Source organism: Scyliorhinus canicula, chromosome 13, assembly GCF_902713615.1.
Source record: "Scyliorhinus canicula chromosome 13, sScyCan1.1, whole genome shotgun sequence".
In the NCBI taxonomy this organism is placed as follows: domain Eukaryota; kingdom Metazoa; phylum Chordata; class Chondrichthyes; order Carcharhiniformes; family Scyliorhinidae; genus Scyliorhinus; species Scyliorhinus canicula.
The window spans coordinates 19,364,964-19,382,820 of record NC_052158.1 but is presented as its reverse complement, the minus strand read 5'-3'; the positions used below and the strand labels follow the sequence as shown (position 1 = coordinate 19,382,820).

The 17,857-nt window shown below is 48.1% G+C and overlaps 1 protein-coding gene across 1 annotated transcript in view; it reads left to right on the top strand.

The window, feature by feature from the left end:
• The window catches only part of LOC119976062 (carcinoembryonic antigen-related cell adhesion molecule 2-like), a 64,425-nt gene that overhangs the window by 19,846 nt on the left and 26,722 nt on the right, over positions 1-17,857 (top strand). Inside the window, exons 3-4 of the mRNA XM_038816192.1 lie at positions 3,029-3,355; positions 12,940-13,200. Of these exons, the coding sequence (XP_038672120.1) occupies positions 3,029-3,355; positions 12,940-13,200 (588 nt within the window). The remainder of the gene's footprint in view (positions 1-3,028; positions 3,356-12,939; positions 13,201-17,857) is intronic.

The window sequence follows — 17,857 nt, the reverse complement described above, 5'->3', positions numbered from 1 at the left end:
GGCATTGGAGAAATATTTTTAGATTACATTACAAAGTTTCATTAAAAATATTTTCCTTTGTACTGAGATGATGTTTAGAGAGATGTTGAACTAGAACACTTTTGGGAAGGTCGTCCGTTGGCGGCAATGGTGTGAGTGGTCGCACACAGGGCAGCTCCTGCTTGAAGGCAGAGGAATGAGCTTTTTTCTTTTACTCGAAATTGGGTGTAATTTTGATGAAAAGGAGCAGGTGAAGGTCGGAGGAGTTCCCATACACCTGCTACCTTGTCTTTCTTGGTGGTGGAAGGTGCAGCCGAAGGTACCTTGGCATGTTACTGCAGTACCTCTTGTATTGGGTACACACTGCTGCCAGGATGTTAGTGGTGGACATAGAGAAAATGTAAGGTGATACATGGGGCGCCGATCAAGTTAGTGCTTAGTCCTGAATGATGTCCAGCTTCTTGATTGTTGCTGAGTTGCACAATCTTGGGCAAGTCGAGAGTTTTCCATCACGCTCCTGACTTGTGTCTTTTCAAATATCAAATTGTTTTTCTCATTACTGTCTCTTCCCTGGGAAATGTCACTGTATTTGCCTCAACCGAATGTGGGATAGATACGTTTACGTTTCTACTGATCTTGTTTTTGGGTGAGACCCCAATCCGTGTGGAGATGTGTTGTACGTCTCTGCCCGTACCTGTGCTAGTGTCACTCATGGGCGCACAGACCTTGAAACCAGGCATGAAAGTGAGCACGCAAGCCCATCCTAGATATGTCTGTCAGAGGCAGTAATGGAGCTGAATCCCTCAGTGAGGCCCAGTACATGACCTGCTGTACCTCTGACACTGGCAATGCAACACAGGGTGTTTGTAATCTTCCTGTGCACTCTGCAGTAGGGTGAGTAGGGGATTGCAAGAGGACACCAAGGCACTGTCAGAAACCTTGGTGTTGTTGCTCTACGATCTACAGAGCAGGGCAGGACTAATTTGGTGGAAACATCTTTCACAATGACAAAGTAACGATTACTATTTATAAAATGTGCCATTGAGCATATAGAGTACAAAAGCAAGGATATTATGATAAACCAGAAATCATTAGTTAGGCCTCATGGGAAGGGGAGCATAGGGCAGCACTGTAGTATAGTGGTTAGCACAATTGCTTCACAGCTCCAGTGTCCCCAGTTCGATTCCCAGCTGGATCACTGTCTGTGCGGGGTCTGCACGTTCTCCCTGTGTGTGTGAGTTTCCTCCGGGTGCTCTGGTTTCCTCCCGCAGTCCAAAGATGTGCGGGTTAGGTGGATTGGCCATGCTAAATTGCCCTGAGAGTCCAAAAATTGCCCTTAGTGTTGGGTGGGGTTACTGGGTTATGGGGATAGGGTGGAGATGTGGGCTTGGGTAGGGTGCTCTTTCTAAGAGCTGGTGCAGACTCGATGGGCCGAATGGCCTCCTTCTGCACCGTAAATTATATAATTCTAAGGAACATAGGGATTAGGAGCAGAAGTAAGCATCCGCCGCCATTCAATCCGACCGTGACATCTCTTCCTGGTCTCAACTCCACCTCCCCATCTGTCTCTATCCCTTGAACCCATTTTTTTCCACAGAAATATATCTATCTCCTGCTTGAAACAATTTATTGATTCCACCGGACTACGGTGCAGCGAGTTCCACAAACTAGCCACCCTCTGTGAGAAGTAGTTCCTCCTCCTGCTGGAGTACGCCGATTTTTGTGGGGCGGAGGATTTAAAAACCTGCGCTGCTCCCGATTTTGGCGCTGAAACGTATTCTGTGCCCCGTTGCCGAACGCGATTCCGGCGTTGGAGAATCCCGTGTCGGAGAATCCAGCCCAAGATCCCTGGCAAAAATAAAATTCCGCGGAAATAAGGATACATTTACTTAGGGAACGATTTCTCACCTTCTGCAATGCACTGCCGGAGGGAGCGGTGGAGTTATGATAAGGAATTAGATCAACACGTCATAAATTTGAAACAGGAAGAAAAGCCTGGAGAGTGGAACTGATCGGAAATTCTTTCAAAGAGACCTGGCCAAATGGATTCCACCTGTGCTGTACGATTCCTGGGGTTCATCACTTGAGTCTTAATCGAGGCAAGGTCAGGAGTTCAAATGTGTTGTTATTGATTATACAGTAGTAGATGCAGAGGGCCAGACAGCGAGTAAGTAAACCAACTATCTCTATACCTTCGTATGATAGCATCATCATAGAATCCCTACAGTTCAGAAGGAGGCCATCAGGCCCATTGGGTCTGCACTGACCTGAAAGAGAACACTACCGAGGCCCAGTCTCCCGTCCGATCCCCGTCACCCAATTGAACCTGCGCTGGTTGTTCAGAGCTTTAAGTGTCTTAAGGTGGTGAAAGGAGTTACATAAAAACAAGTCTTTTTGTTTCCTTTAAAGCTGAGTTCATCCATAATTCAACCTGCCTTCTGGATAGACTCTGACAAAGAAGTTGAATATTCACATGCCCGGCTCTATTGTTTGATTCTCGGGTGTCGCAGTTGGCAGAGAGCCAAGAGTGAACTGCCTGCTTATTTTCTCCCACTGACGGAATTTGACAGGAAATTGCGGGCGGTATTCCAGTGATTTTCCACTCCCCTTTCTGCTGCGTGTGAGGCCCTACCCAGTCATTCAGTACTTGACACAAGAGTACCCTCAGCAACTCTGTTTCACAATGTCTTTGTGAATAAGTCCCATTAGGATGTGTTTCTGTACATTCTTCAACTGCTCCATTGGCGGTAAAGCGGTGGTGATTCATATAAGCAGGATTTCCCAACACGCGCACGCACACACATCCCACACGCCCCACACACATCCCACACGCCCCACACACATCCCACACACATCCCCCCGACACACATCCCACACACATCGTACACACACCACACCCCACACACCACAGCCCCCACACACACCACACCACACACCCCACACACCACAGGCCCTTCAGCCCTCGATGCACATCCAACACCACTAAACATTCACTCTACGCTGCATGTAGTGGCAGGGATAATCATTGTTCTATTATTATTTTTCATAGGCCAAGTGAAAATGGAAGTTTACCGTGCCCCTGGGAGCTCCATGTTCTTTCCCGGAGCGTTTGATGATCACCGGGACCAGGCGGAGTTTTTCCAGTGGAAAGTGTTCAGTGGAAATCCAGGGAATGCAACCGGAATGGGAGTGTTGCAGTATCGTAAAGGGGACATAAGACCTTCCTTGATGAAAAAGTACCGAGGCCGCCTTGACGTCTTCCCACCTAACGGATCATTTGTCCTTCATAATTTAACTTTTTCGGATGCGGGTCTTTATACACTTTCTATCAATCTGAGAAAAATCGTCGCTCAAAATGTTCGGCTAAAGATAATCGGTAAGTTCGCTTTGTGGGTTTTTGTAGCAATGATTTGCATCAAGATAAAAGAATACACGACCCCCTCATTTTTGTAGTGGTTGAAAAACCTGGGACAGTAACTGCAGAATTTCGCAAATGTCTGTCCCAGTCCGCAGCTGGAGAAGCAAAATCCCAATGGTGAAGTTTTCTGGGTGTTGAAGTTCAGATGAAACAGGAAAAGATGGAGAGAAAATGCCCTCCTTTGCTCTAATTTTTCCCCCATCAATTTAAAATGCCCAATTCTTTTGTTTTTCCAATTAAGGGGCAATTTGGCATGGCAATCCACCTAACCTGCACATCTTTGGGTTGTGGGAATGAGACCCACGCAGATATGGGGGGCGCGATTCTCCGCTCCCGGGAAAAATCGTGAAGGCCGTCGTGAACTCGGCCGAGTTTCACGACGGCCTCGGAGGCCGTTCCTCTCACCGTATTCACCCCCACCCGGGGGGCTAGGAGCGGCGCTCTGTTATTCTCGGCCGCCGGACCTTGACGCTTGCGTCAAAGCGGCGCGCCGAGAATGACGCGACGGCGGCGCCTATGTGACGTCAGCCGCGCATGCGCAGGTTGGCCGGCTCCAACCCGCGCATGCGCGGCTGATGTCACAACGGCTGACGGCTCAAACCCGCGCATGCGCGGTGGCCGTCTTCCCCTCCGCTGCTCCGCAAGACGTGGTGGCTTGATCTTGCGGGGTGGCGGAGGAGAAATAGTGCGTCGCTTTGAGATGCCGGCCCAACGATCGGTGGGCACCAATCGCGGGCCAGTCCCCTCCCGAGCACGGCCGTGGTGCTCACTCCCCTCTCTGCCCCCCACAAGCTTCAAACGGCCCTTGGCGCCCTTGTTCACGACGGCAACGACTGTGGTTGCCGCAGTTGTGAAACGGTCGCGAACGGCAGGCCGCTCGTCCCATCCGGGTCGGAGAATCGCCGGTCACCGTGAAAAACGGCGAGCGGCGATTCTTCCGAGCGGGGGATGGGAGAATCGGGAATGGGATGTTTCGGCGTGGCCAGTTCGGCGTGGCTGATTCGGCATGACCCATTTGGCGTAGCCGATTCGACGGAGGAATTTTTTCGGCGGAGGGACGTTTAGCCGTCAAATTAGTCGTTATAGTCGTTATTAGTCATTAATTGCCAAATAGTCCAGTTCTAATTGTCAAATAGTCCAATTAGCTCTCTCTCTCTCTCTCTCTCTCTCTCTCTCTTTCAAATGAGCTATTCTAGTCGTAATAGTTCTAATTGCCAAATAGTCCAGTTCTAATTGCCAAATAGTCCAATTATAAGCCAGAAACTTGCATAGAACTCGATTTCCTTCAGTGCAGCTTCATATTTTTCAGTCGTCTAAACCCTTTTATTCCAAATGGAAGCAAATATTTTATCAAAACGTGGAAGAAACAAAGTGATATACGATAGATACCTTTTTATTTTTGACGCAACGAGCAAAGGTGATCCTGAATTAAAGTTTTGGCGATGTGAACAGAAAGATCGATGTAAAGTGAGATTGCATATGAAGGATGGAAAAGTTATTCGCCAGTTGAATGAATGCATCATCCTTCAATCTGGAAATTTATTGATGCCTTACGGAAAGTTCAGAAAGGACGTGATGCATTTCTCGAAAAGTTGACAGCTGGATATCCGCCCCCCAAAAAGCTAAAAAAATATAGAGATGCTGATGAATGAATCAAAAAAGTAATATTGGAAGTTGAATCATTAGATCCTATTGAATTCCTGAGGGGTATTGCTCATAATTACGAAATGAAGAAGTAATTTCTAAGATTAAATAGTTTTACTAGGTTTTTTAATATTTTTTTTATAATACAGTATTTGCAAAATTTTAAAGACAGTGACGTTGAAATGTTCTGGCACCTAAACGGCTACGCCGAATAGTCCAATTATTTCCCTGACGCTGAATCGGCCACGCCGAATCAGCTACGTCAAATGGGCTACGCCGAAACGTACCAAACCAGGGAGAATCGCGGGGGGTGCCAGGGGGTCGTAAAATTAGTCGCCCGACCCTTCTGCGATTCTCCCACCCGGCGTGGGGAGCGGAGAATCGCGCCCGGGGAGAATGTGCAAACTCCACATGGACAGTGCCCCAGGGCCGGGAAGGAACCCGGATCCTCGGCGCCGTGAGGCAGTAGTGCTAACCACTGCACCACCGTGCCGCCCTCTGCCTTTGCTCCAATGTCTGCATCTGGAATCTGACTGTATTTAGACAGGAACTTCAGTGCTCGGGAGAAGCAAGTCCACTTCACCCTTGATACTAGGTTGCATTACAAACGTGGCCTAAAGACTGTCAATTTAATGCTCAAGTCATTTTAAAGCTACCTGGATTGACATCTGTAGCTTACAAGGCTGCAGACCAGCTGCTGGAAAATGGGATTAAAATAAGTGGCAAGTTTATTTTTTCTTTTTGCCCGGCATGGACATAATGGGCTGAATGGCCTGTTTGTGCACGATAACGTTTCTATGGTCGTAGGGCCCTAATAGTGATAGGCAGCCTAGGTGAGTGAGTGGGCTGCAGGAGTGGCCCTCCCTCATCTCAGTGAGCCGCAAGATTGAAATCGGACATTTTCTACAACCATGACCCCCATGAATAAGATTAAAATACATTCAATACATGCTGAATATTTCATCACAACTTTTGAAAATGCTTATTCATTTATATATGAATAAAGCTGTCATCAACTTCAACTTCAAATGATAAAAAAAACAAAATAGATATTTACACTTTGGAAACACAGGTACCGTACGGCTCACAGTCAATGTTACAAGGCATTGCTTCATATGTGTGTCATTAGTTATAGAGAGCGAGTACATGGGTGGAATTGAGCAGAATGTGACAACATTGCGTCTAGGCAACAGTCAACAAAATGTCTCATGGGCCTCACCCAGAACCCCGATGCGCTACATGTGACCCACAGGTTACCCACCACTGCTCTCACAGTTGCTTCACTGTCAATGAGAGCACTTGATGCCCATTCTGTCTCTCAAACTGTATTGCTCTCCCAAAAGTTACATTATTTTTTTTTATTTTTAAAATACATTTAGAGTACCCAATTCATTTTTATTCCAATTAAGGAGCAATTTAGCGTGGCCAATCCACCTACCCTGCACATCTTTGGGTTGTGGGGGCGAAACCCACGCAGACACGGGGAGAATGTGCAAACTCCACACAGACAGGGTCCCAGAGCCGGGATCGAACCTGGGACCTCGGCACCTTGTGGCAGCAGTGCTACCCACTGCGCCACCATGCTGCTCTCAAAAGTTCTATTAATGAGTCCGTTTGAGGTCTGTTACAATATATCAACGAAACAGTTTGCTATCAGTCACTCGGGAACGACAGTTAGATAAGATAAATGTGCCTTAAGTGAAATCATTTTCGTGTCAAGTGAGGATATACAGAGAGGTAAGCAGGCAGCGGAAACTTTATGGGCAGAATTAAGAGATAGATTGTATCTTGGCTTCCTTGAAGTGGTAAATAGTAAAAACACAGAGATTAGACAAACATGTAATAAAGTCAGATTGTGCGATTTAATGGCCTCTAGCGCCCAACTTGATGACGAGGCAGTCGAATCTCACGAGCGGCCGTTCAGCTCATTTAAATAGGCATGGGCCAGATTCTCCTGGCATCCGGGAACTAACGGCCTCCCCAGCGAGACCTCACTAGGGGGCCGTCTAGTACTGTTTCCACAAACGTGGACCAGTCATAATAGCACATGGTTGGGGGGGGGGTCGGCGGGGTGGGGGGAGGTGTCCCAGGCCATTAGAAACCCCTGGGTGGTCAGTAACGGGGCAGTGGTACTCTGGCACTCCACATGGAACCGGAGAACCCTGGCATTGCCAGCCTGGCAACCTGGCATTGCCACCCAGGCACCTGACAAAGCCAGTTTGGGGATTGGGCCAGGGGTGGGGCCTTATCAGGTGGAGTGGTGTGTGGGGGGTGTCCTAGGGGTGGGGGTCAAGAAAGTGAGATGGGGGGGGGAAGAAGAGAGAAATGGTGCCCCTATCTGCGAGGATCCTTTAAAGTGCGAAGAAACAAGCCAAGGCCCAGGAAACAGCAAAGTTTTGTTCAATAGCTGTGTGTCTCTCAGGGCGGCAGCCGCCAGGAAACACGCCTGATTCCAGGCACACTTTTTCCTGGTTAAATCGTGCCCAGAGCGTTTTTACTGGGGGTTTTAAATTTCATATGGATTGAATAAACTAACTAACGGATGGCAGAAAGGTCATAAATTTCTTGAATGCATCCATCACAATTTTCTTAAACAATGGCCAGAATTTTAAGGCTCCCTGTGGGTGGGATAGGATCATAGAATCCCTACAGTGCAGAAGGAGGGCATCAGGCCCATTGAGTGTGGCACTGACCCTCTGAAAGAGCACCCTACCTAGGCCCACTCCTCCGCCCTATCCCCGTAACCCCACCTAATCTGCACACCTTTGGACACTAGAGGCAATTTATCATGGCCAGTCCACCTAACCTGCATACCTTTGGACACTAGAGGCAATTTATCATGGCCAGTCCACCTAACCTGCATACCTTTGGACACTAGAGGCAATTTATCATGGCCAGTCCACCTAACCTGCACACCTTTGGACACTAGAGGCAATTTATCATGGCCAGTCCACCTAACCTGCATACCTTTGGACTGTGGGAGGAAACCGGAGCACGCGGTGGAAATCCACACAGACAAGGGGAGAACTTGCAGACTCCGCGCAGACAGTCACTCGAGGCTGGAATTGAACCCTGGCCCCTGGTGCTGAGGCAGAAGTGCTAGCCACTGTATCACCGTGCTACCCCTTAAGAAGATTTTTTTAAAAAGGAGCAGGATTAGATTTGCTCCTCCATCGAGCAGGCTCTGCCATTCAAATAGATGATGGCTGATCCAACTGTGGCCTCACCACTTTCTAGCAGTATCCATAACCCGTGGACTCCCTTGTCAGTCAAAAAACTGTTGAACTCGGCCTTGAATATATTCGATGACCCAACCTCCACTGCTCTCGGGGGGAGGGAGGGGGGGGTAAAAAGAGAGAGAGAGACAGAGAGACCCTCTGAGAGTAGAAATTCCTCTCCATCTCAAATGGGAGACACCTTATTGAAACTGTGCTCCCCCGTTCCAGATTCCCACACACGGGGAATCGTCCTGTGAAGCCGCCTCAGAATTTTCAATGCTCCAATAATATCATCTCTCATTCTTCCAAACTCGAACCTGCCAACCTGGAACAAAGATCACACCATTTGAGAGAGTTTTTCCCAAGGAGGGTGGGCTGATCCTGGAAATTTCCAGACTCGGCACACTGGCATCAAGGAATAAACATCCAGATGTTTATATCCTCCTCACAACTTTCATACCTATCTTCTTTCTTTTAAAAAATTTTTTAGAGTACCCAATTATTTTTTTCCAATTAAGGGGCAATTTAGTGTGGCCAATCCGCCTACCCTGCACATCTTTGGGTTGTGGGGCGAAACCCACGCAGACACGGGGACAATGTGCAAACTCCACACGGACAGTGACCCAGAGCCAGGATCGAACCTGGGACCTCAGGTCAGGCCCCCACCCTATCCCCGTAACCCGACCCAACCTCTTGGACACCAAGGGGTAATTTAACATGGCCAATACACCTAACCTGCACATCTTTGAACAGTGATAGTATCTATCCCTAAAAGGGTTTGGACAGTGATAGTATCTATCCCTAAAAGGCAAGATTTGTACTTGCCAATAAAAACCTTCCATGAGCAACAAAAGTTGTCAGAGGCAAAATAAAACTAAAATTTCTGAGGGAATAAAACAATAAAGAACACAGATCCTGGAGAATGGGAGAGATATAAAATGTGGCTAATGATGCAAAGCAGATGGCAAGAGCTACGACGAGGGAGCATGAAAATAAATCGTCAAAGGAGATTAAAACCAACTTTGCCAGTTGCATTCAAGAAAAAGGGTGATTAGAAGAAATGTGGGGGCCTCGAAACTGAACAATAAAATTGTGGCAAATAGATTTCAATGACCCTTATTAAACTCTGACCGTTGTATCTTGAGGGATAGAATACAAGCGAGTAGAAGTCATACAAAGAACAGTACAGCACAGGAACAGGCCCTTCGATTCTCCAAGCCTGCACCGATCATGATGCCTGTCTAAATTAAAACCTTCTGCAGGGATGGATGAGTTTAGATGGAGGATGATTTGGGAGGGGGGTGGGGGTGGTTCAATGCAGTGCCCCTGAGGAATGCCAAACCCTCCCTCTTTTCCCCGCCCCCACACCTGGGGTAAACACAGAACCTAAACCGCACTGTAAATCTGTGCCAGTGCACAGGGGGATCAAATAGCTCTGGAACAAAGGGCAGGATGAAGAGAATGTGAGAGAGAGAGAGAGAGAGGAGAAAGGGGGAGGGAGGAGAAAGAGGCCCAGGGGGTGGGGAGGCAGAATTAATCCAAATTCCTGCTTATTTCCTCAGACTCTTCAAAAGGTTGTTTCTCCCCAGGATTAGAAAAGGTGCCTTTATAATTCACAGCGCAGAACCCTTTCTGCGCTGTGAATTATAAAGGCAGAACCCAGAAACTTTGCCAAAAGTTTTTCCCTCTCTCTCCGCGCGTTTTTCCTGTTGTTGTGAAACTGACCTGAAATCGCAGAGGCTGAAGCAGAAATAGACAAATCCAGACACATCTCCCACCCCGGGATCCCAGCATTTCCCTCTGTATTCTAACTAGGCAATATTCCTGGGTTTAGGCAGATTGCAATATACTCACCAAAGCCCTGCTCTCAGCCAGAGGATGGACGGGACTCCCTCTCTCTGTCTCTCTCTCTGTGTCTGTCCCCACAATCTCCCTCTCTCTCTCTCTCTCAAACAAACAAAGACAAGGCAGCTGGGAGGAAGGGGAGCCTTGAGGATCTGCTGATGCCCCCATCCAATGGATGCCCAGGGCCAATGCATCGTCGTCGTCCCCTGCACGCCGCTGCCCCCTACCCCTACCCCAACCCCCTACCCCTACCCCCCTCCAACGCCGCTACCCCCCCACCCCTACCCCCCTCCAATGCCGCTACCCCCCCCCACCCCTACCCCCTTCAACGCTGCTACCCCCCCCACCCCTACCCCCTTCAACGCTGCTACCCCCCCACCCCTACCCCCCTCCAATGCCACTACCCCCCCACTCCTACCCCCCTCCAATGCCGCTACCCCCCCACCCCTACCCCCCTCCAATGCCGCTACCCCCCCACCCCTACCCCCTCCAATGCCGCTAACCCCCCCACCCCTACCCCCTTCAACGCTGCTACCCCTCCCACCCCTACCCCCCTCCAATGCCACTACCCCCCCACTCCTACCCCCCTCCAATGCCGCTACCCCCCCACCCCTACCCCCCTCCAATGCCGCTACCCCCCCACCCCTATCCCCCACCAACGCCGCTACCCCCCCCCACACTCGATGTAGGTAACTGAACGGCGTCAACCATCATCAATGGTTGACGCCGTTATAAACCTACTTTGATTTTCGCCAACGTGACCCATGGCCACGTCGGCGGGACTTCGGCCCATCCGGGCTGGAGAATAATTCAGCCTAAAAATATAATGACATCCCGCCGGCGCCAGCCGTTCTCCAAGGCGGGCAACGGGATTTGAACAACGCCGTTTTATGGTGGGTGGGAGAATTCTTAACATGGCGGGAGCGGGAATATCGCCGCCACCGGCCGATTCTCCGACCCTGCATGGGGTTGGAGAATTTCGCCCCTGGTGTCCGTATCCCTCTATTCCTTTCCTATTCATGTATTCGTCAAGATGCCTCTTAAACACTGCTATCGTATCTGCTTCCACCCCTCCCCCGGCAGCGCTTTCCAAGCACGCCCCACCTTCTGTGTGAAATAGATTTCCCTCGCACACCCCCTCTAAAATTGACCCCATCCACCTTTTCCCCATTGCACCTTAAACTTATGTAATGATTGATTTTTTCCCCCATGGGAAAAAGCATCTGACTATCCACTCCGTCCATGCCACTCATAATTTTGTTAACCTGATGCGACCATCAATTTACTCGAGACGGGAGTAGAAGTAAACTGTGGCTTTAATCAACTAGAACCGTGCCTGCCTGCGACTGACCTGTTAGTGTGAGCCGCCTACAGGTCGACTGCTCTTTGTACCTCCCCTCAAGGGGAGGAGCCAGGGCTGGAGTAAACACAGACCCCAACATGTTACATTATGGGTAATACCATACAATGGTCCATAGGTGGAGCCCACAAGGGCAACAGCGTAGTACAGATAAACACATGGTGGATTATTACAGTCATACATTCATCACAAAACCTCTATCAGGTCGCCATTCAACCTCTGTCATTCAAGAGAAAACAATCCAATTTTCAATCATAGAACAAAGAAAAGTACGGCACAGGAACAGGCCCTTGGTCCTCCAAGCCTGCATAGACCATGCTGCACATCTTCGGCCTTCTCTGCTCGAAGGTAAACAAGACCAGCCTACCCAGTATCACTTGATAGTTGAACCACTCCAGCCCAGGCAGTATCCTGGTGAATGTCCTCTGCACCCTCCAGTGCAATCACATTGTTCCTTTAGTGTGGCAACCAGCACTGCACACAGTACTCCAGCTGTGGCCTAACCAGCATTCTATACAGCTCCATCATAACCTCCCTGCTCTTATATTCTATGCCTCAGCTAATAAAGACAATTTTAAGCTTCTTGTTAAAAGATCAAGTTAAAGACTATCTGGCAGATGGATTAATCCAAAATGAAACAGATTGCTGGAAATACTTAGCACTCTGGCAACATATGGGGAGAGCAAAACAAAGTTAATGTACATTACTGAAGGAGTGCTATATTGTTGAAGGTGCCATTTTCCAAATGAAATCCTAGGTTTGATTTACTGCTCCAGTGATTTGGGTGGGGATTGAAGATCCCATTAAATTTTTCATAGAATCCATAGAATCGCAACAGTGAAGAAGGAGGCCATTTGGCCCATCGAGTCTGTACTGACCCACTGAAAGAGTACCTGACCTAGGCCCACTCCCCAGCCCTGTCCCAGTAAACCGACAACCCCACCTAACCTGAACATTTTCTTTTGAACAATTTTATCATGGCCAATCCACCGAACCTGCTCATCTTCGGACTGTGGGAGGAAACCGGAGCACCCGGAGGAAACCCAGGCAAACACGGGGAAAACATGTAGACTCCACACCGACAGTCACGCCACACAGATGGTCACCCAAGGCCAGAATTGAACCCAGGTTCATGGCACTGAGCAACAGTGCTAACCACTGTGCCACCGTGATGCCCAAGAAGAGCAGCAAGTTCTCCTGTTGTCCTGTTCCACATTCGCCTAACTCCCTTAAAGCCGCCTTGATTGATCATTTATCATATTCTTATATGTGACAACACTGTGGACAAATCCCCCACCGCTTTTGTCACACAACTGCCCTTTAAAAATAATTGTGAAGCACTTTGAGAGGTGCTGTGTATGTAATAAATTGCTGCGCGAACACAGGTCCTTTACTTTGCAGATTTTTTGCCACAAAGCTGTACAGGGAGATTTCATTGTGAATGAAGATTTTAACAGCACAATTTTCCTCTTCAGATGAACTGACAAAGGCTTCAATATTGAGCAACTCCAGCTCTCTCGGTTCCACCACTGCGCTGACCTGTGATGTATCCGGTGAACCTCATTGGTATCAATGGCAGAAGGACGGAGGGGAAATCTCTCCGCATCACCGGCTAATAAATGGGAACAGAAGCCTCATTATACCAAACACTACGAAAGATGACAATGGGATGTATACCTGCATCTCAATCAATCCTGTCAGCACTACCCGGGCAAATTACACATTAACTATTTCTGGTAAGATTGATTTATGGATGACTCGTTTTGTGGATGAGGTTTGAGATGCCTTTCTATTATTGGTGCACTTTCTAAAGTAAACTAGCACTGCAGCAGAGAATGTTAAATCCAAATAAACAAAAATATTAAAATAAATTCTAACGGATTTTGATAAGAGTGAAGAAGTGAAATATTTAAAAAGAACAAAGAAAAGTACAGCACTGGAACAGGCCCTTCGGCCCTCCAAGCCCGTGCCGACCATGCTGCCCGACTACACTACAATCTTCTACACTTGCTGGGTCCGTATCCCTCTATTCCCATCCTATTCATGTATTTCATGCTTCACAGCTCCAGGGTCCCAGGTTCGATTCCCGTCTGGGTCACTGTCTGTGCAGAGTCTGCACGTCCTCCCCGTGTGTGCGTGGGTTTCCTCCGGGTGCTCCGGTTTCCTCCCACAGTCCAAAGATGTGCGGGTTAGGTGGATTGACCATGCTAAATTGCCCGTAGTGTCCTAATAAAGTAAGGTTAAGGGGGGGGGTTGTTGGGTTACGGGTATAGGGTGGATACGTGGATTTGAGTAGGGTGATCATTGCTCGGCACAACATCGAGGGCCGAAGGGCCTGTTCTGTGCTGTACTGTTCTATGTTCTATTTGTCAAGATGCCCCTTAAATGTCACTATCGTCCCTGCTTCAACCACCTCCTCCGGCAGCGAGTTCCAGCCACCCACTACCCTCTGTGTAAAAAAAAACTTGCCCCGTACATCTGCTCTCAGGTGATATTGAGGGAGATTTCTGCATTGGAATGGTGCATTCCGAGAGCACATATCGGATTGAAATTAATAGTGAAATTGATCATGAATCAGGCGGTAGTCCATTTTGCAACACACCTGTAGTTCTTTTCCATCCACTAATAGAGAAGAATTTGGGCTGTTGTAGAAATGAGCTACTGATTAACCATGGCATTCCCATCCAACGCCAGTTTTCCCTTGTACGCTCCCATGTTCCAGAAACTGTAAACGCATGTGTAACTCCCTAGGCCATTCAAAGTTGGCCACCGTGCAGTCATAGGGAGGCCAGAGCATTAGAATCCACTGCTTTCCTGGTCATCATTCCTGGGAATAAAGAACAAAGAAAATTACAGCACAGGAACAGGCCCTTCGGCCCTCCCAGCCTGCGCTGATCCAGATCCTTTATCTAAACCTGTCTCCTATTTTCCAAGGTCTACTTCCCTCTGTTGCCGCCCGTTCATATACTCGTCCAGATGCCTCTTAAATGATGCTATCGTGCCCGCCTCTACCACCTCCGCTGGTAAAGCGTTCCAGGCACCCACCACCCTCTGTGTAAAAAACTTTCCACATACATCGCCCTTAAACTTTCCCCTTCTCACTTTGAAATCGTGACCCCTTGTAACTGACTCTTGGAAAAAGCTTGTTGCTATCCACCCTGTCCATACCTCTCATAATTTTATAGACCTCAATCAGGTCTCCCCTCAACCTCCGTCTTTCCAATCCTAATCTACTCAACCTTTCTTCATAGCTAGCCCCCTCCATACCAGGCAACATCCTGGTGAACCTCCTCTGCACCCTCTCCAAAGCATCCACATCCTTCTGGTGATGTGGCGACCAGAACTGCACGCAGTATTCCAAATGTGGCCTAACCAAAGTCCTATACAACTGTAACATGACCTGCCGACTCTTGTACTCAATACCCCGTCTGATGAAGGCAAGCATGCTATATGCCTTCTTGACCACTCTATCAACCTGCGTTGCCACCTTCAGGGTACAATGGACCTGAACTCCCAGATCTCTCTGTATATCAATTTTCCCCAGGACCCTTCCATTGACCATATAGTCCGCTCTTGAATTTGATCTTCCAAAATGCATCACCTCGCATTTGCCTGGATGAAATGAAAATGAAAATGAAAATCGCTTTATTGTCACGAGTAGGCTTCAATGAAGTTACTGTGAAAAGCCCCTAGTCGCCACATTCCGGCGCCTGTCCGGGGAGGCTGGTACGGGAATCGAACCGTACTGCTGGCCTGCTTGGTCTGCTTTAAAAGCCAGCGATTTAGCCCAGTGAGCTAAACCAGCCCCTGGTTTATGGATTGAACTCCATCTACCATTTCTCTGCCCAACTCTCCAATCTATCTATATTTTGTTGTATTCTCTGACAGTCCTCCTCACTATCTGCAACTCCACCCATCTTTGTATCATCTGCAAACTTGCTAATCAGACCACCTATACCTTCCTCCAGGTCATTTATGTAGATCACAAACAACAGTGGTCCGAGCACGGATCCCTGTGGAACACCACTAGTCACTCTTCTCCATTTTGAGACACTCCCTTCCACCACTACCCTCTGTCTCCTGTTACCCAGCCAGTTCTTTATCCATCTAGCTAGTACACCTGAACCCCATACAACTTCACTTTTTCCATCAACCTGCCATGGGAAACCTTATCAAACGCCTTACTAAAGTCCATATATATGACATCTACAGCCCTTCCCTCATCAATTAACTTTGTCACTTCCTCAAAGAATTCTATTAGGTTTGTAAGGCATGACCTTCCCTGCACAAAACCATGCTGCCTATCACTGATAAGTCTATTTTCTTCCATATGTGAATAGATCCTATCCCTCAGTATCTTCTCCAACAGTTTGCCTACCACTGACGTCAAGCTCACAGGTCTATAATTCCCTGGATTTTCCCTGTTACCTCTCTTAAACAAAGGGATAACATTAGCAATTCTTCAGTCCTCCGGGACCTCACCCATGCTCAAGGATGCTGTAAAGATATCTGTTAAAGCCCCAGCTATTTCGACCCTCGCTTCCCTCAGTAACCTGGGATAGATCCCATCCGGTCCTGGGCACTTGTCCACCTTAATGTCTTTTAGAATATCCAAAATTTCCCTCTTCCGTATGACAACTTGACCTAGAGTATTTAAACATCCATCCCTAGCCTCAACATCCGTCTTGTCCCTCTCCTTTGTGAATACCGATGCAAAGTACTCATTAAGAATCTCACCCATTTCCTCTGAGTCCACGCATAAATTCCCTCTTTTGTCTTTGAGTGGGCCAATCCTTTCTCTAGTTACCCTCTTGCTCCTTACATACGAATAAAAGGCTTTGGGATTTTCCTTAACCCTGTTAGCCAAAGATATTTCATGACTCCTTTTAGCCCTCTTTATTGCGCGTTTGAGATTCGTCCTACTTTCCCGATATTCCTCCAAAGCTTCATTAGTTGTGAGTTGCCTCGATCTTATGAATGCTTCCTTTTTCATCTTAGCTAGTCTCACAGTTTCACCCGTTATCCATGGTTCCCTAATCTAGCCATTTCTATCTCTCATTTTCACAGGGACATGTCTGTCCTGCACTCTAATCAACCTTTCCTTAAAAGACTCCCACATTTCAAATGTGGATTTACCCTTAAACAGCTGCTCCCAATCCACATTCCCTAGCTCCTGCCGAATTTTGTTATACTCTGCCTTTCCCCAATTTAGCACTCTTCCTTTCGGACCACTCTTGTCCTTGTCCATGAGTATTCTAAAACTTACGGAATTGTGATTGCTATTCCCAAAGTAATCACCGACTGAAACATCAACCACCTGGCCGGGATCATTCCCCAATACCAGGTCCAGTATGGCCCCCTCCCGAGTTGGACTATTTACATACTGCTCTAAAAAACTCTCCTGGATGCTCCTTACAAACTCTGCTCCATCTACACCTCCAACACTACACGAATCCCATTCGATGTTGGGGAAGTTAAAATCTCCCATCACAACCACCCTATTGCTCTGACATTTTTCTATAATCTGTCTGCATATTTGTACCTCTACTTCATGCTCGCTTTTGGGAGGCCTGTAGTAAAGTCCCAACAATGTTACTGCACCCTTCCTATTTCTTAGCTCCACCCATATTGCCTCAGTGCTCGAATCCTCCATCATGCCCTCCTTAATCACAGCTGTGATATCATCTCTGACGAGTAATGCAACTCCTCCCCCCTTCTACCTCCCTCTCTATCCCTCCTGAAGCATCTATACCCTGGGATATTCAGTTGCCAGTCCTGCCCTTCCCTCAACCAAGTCTCAGTAATACCAATAACATCATATTCCCAGGTACTGATCCAAGCCCTAAGATCATCTGCCTTACCTGCAGCACGGTAGCATGGTGGTTAGCATAAATGCTTCACAGCTCCAGGGTCCCAGGTTCGATTCCCGGCTGTGTCACTATCTGTGCGGAGTCTGCACGTCCTCCCCGTGTGTGCGTGGGTTTCCTCCGGGTGCTCCGGTTTCCTCCCATAGTCCAAAGATGTGCGGGTTAGGTGGATTGGCCATGCTAAATTGCCCGTAGTGTCCTAAAAAGTAAGGTGGGGGGGTTTTTGGGTTGCGGGTATAGGGTGGATACGTGGGTTTGAGTAGGGTGATCATGGCTCGGCACAACATCGAGGGCCGAAGGGCCTGTTCTGTGCTGTACTGTTCTATGTTCTATGTTCTCGCATTAAAACAAATGCACCTCAGACCACCTGTCCCTTTGCGATCATCATCTCTTCCCTGTCTACTCTTCCCCTAGTCACATTGAGTTTATTATCTCGAGTTTATTATCTCGTACCTTACTGGCGTTAGTCGCTGCTTCTTTACTGACCTCTAACTTCCTAATCTGGTTCGCATCCCCCTGCCACATT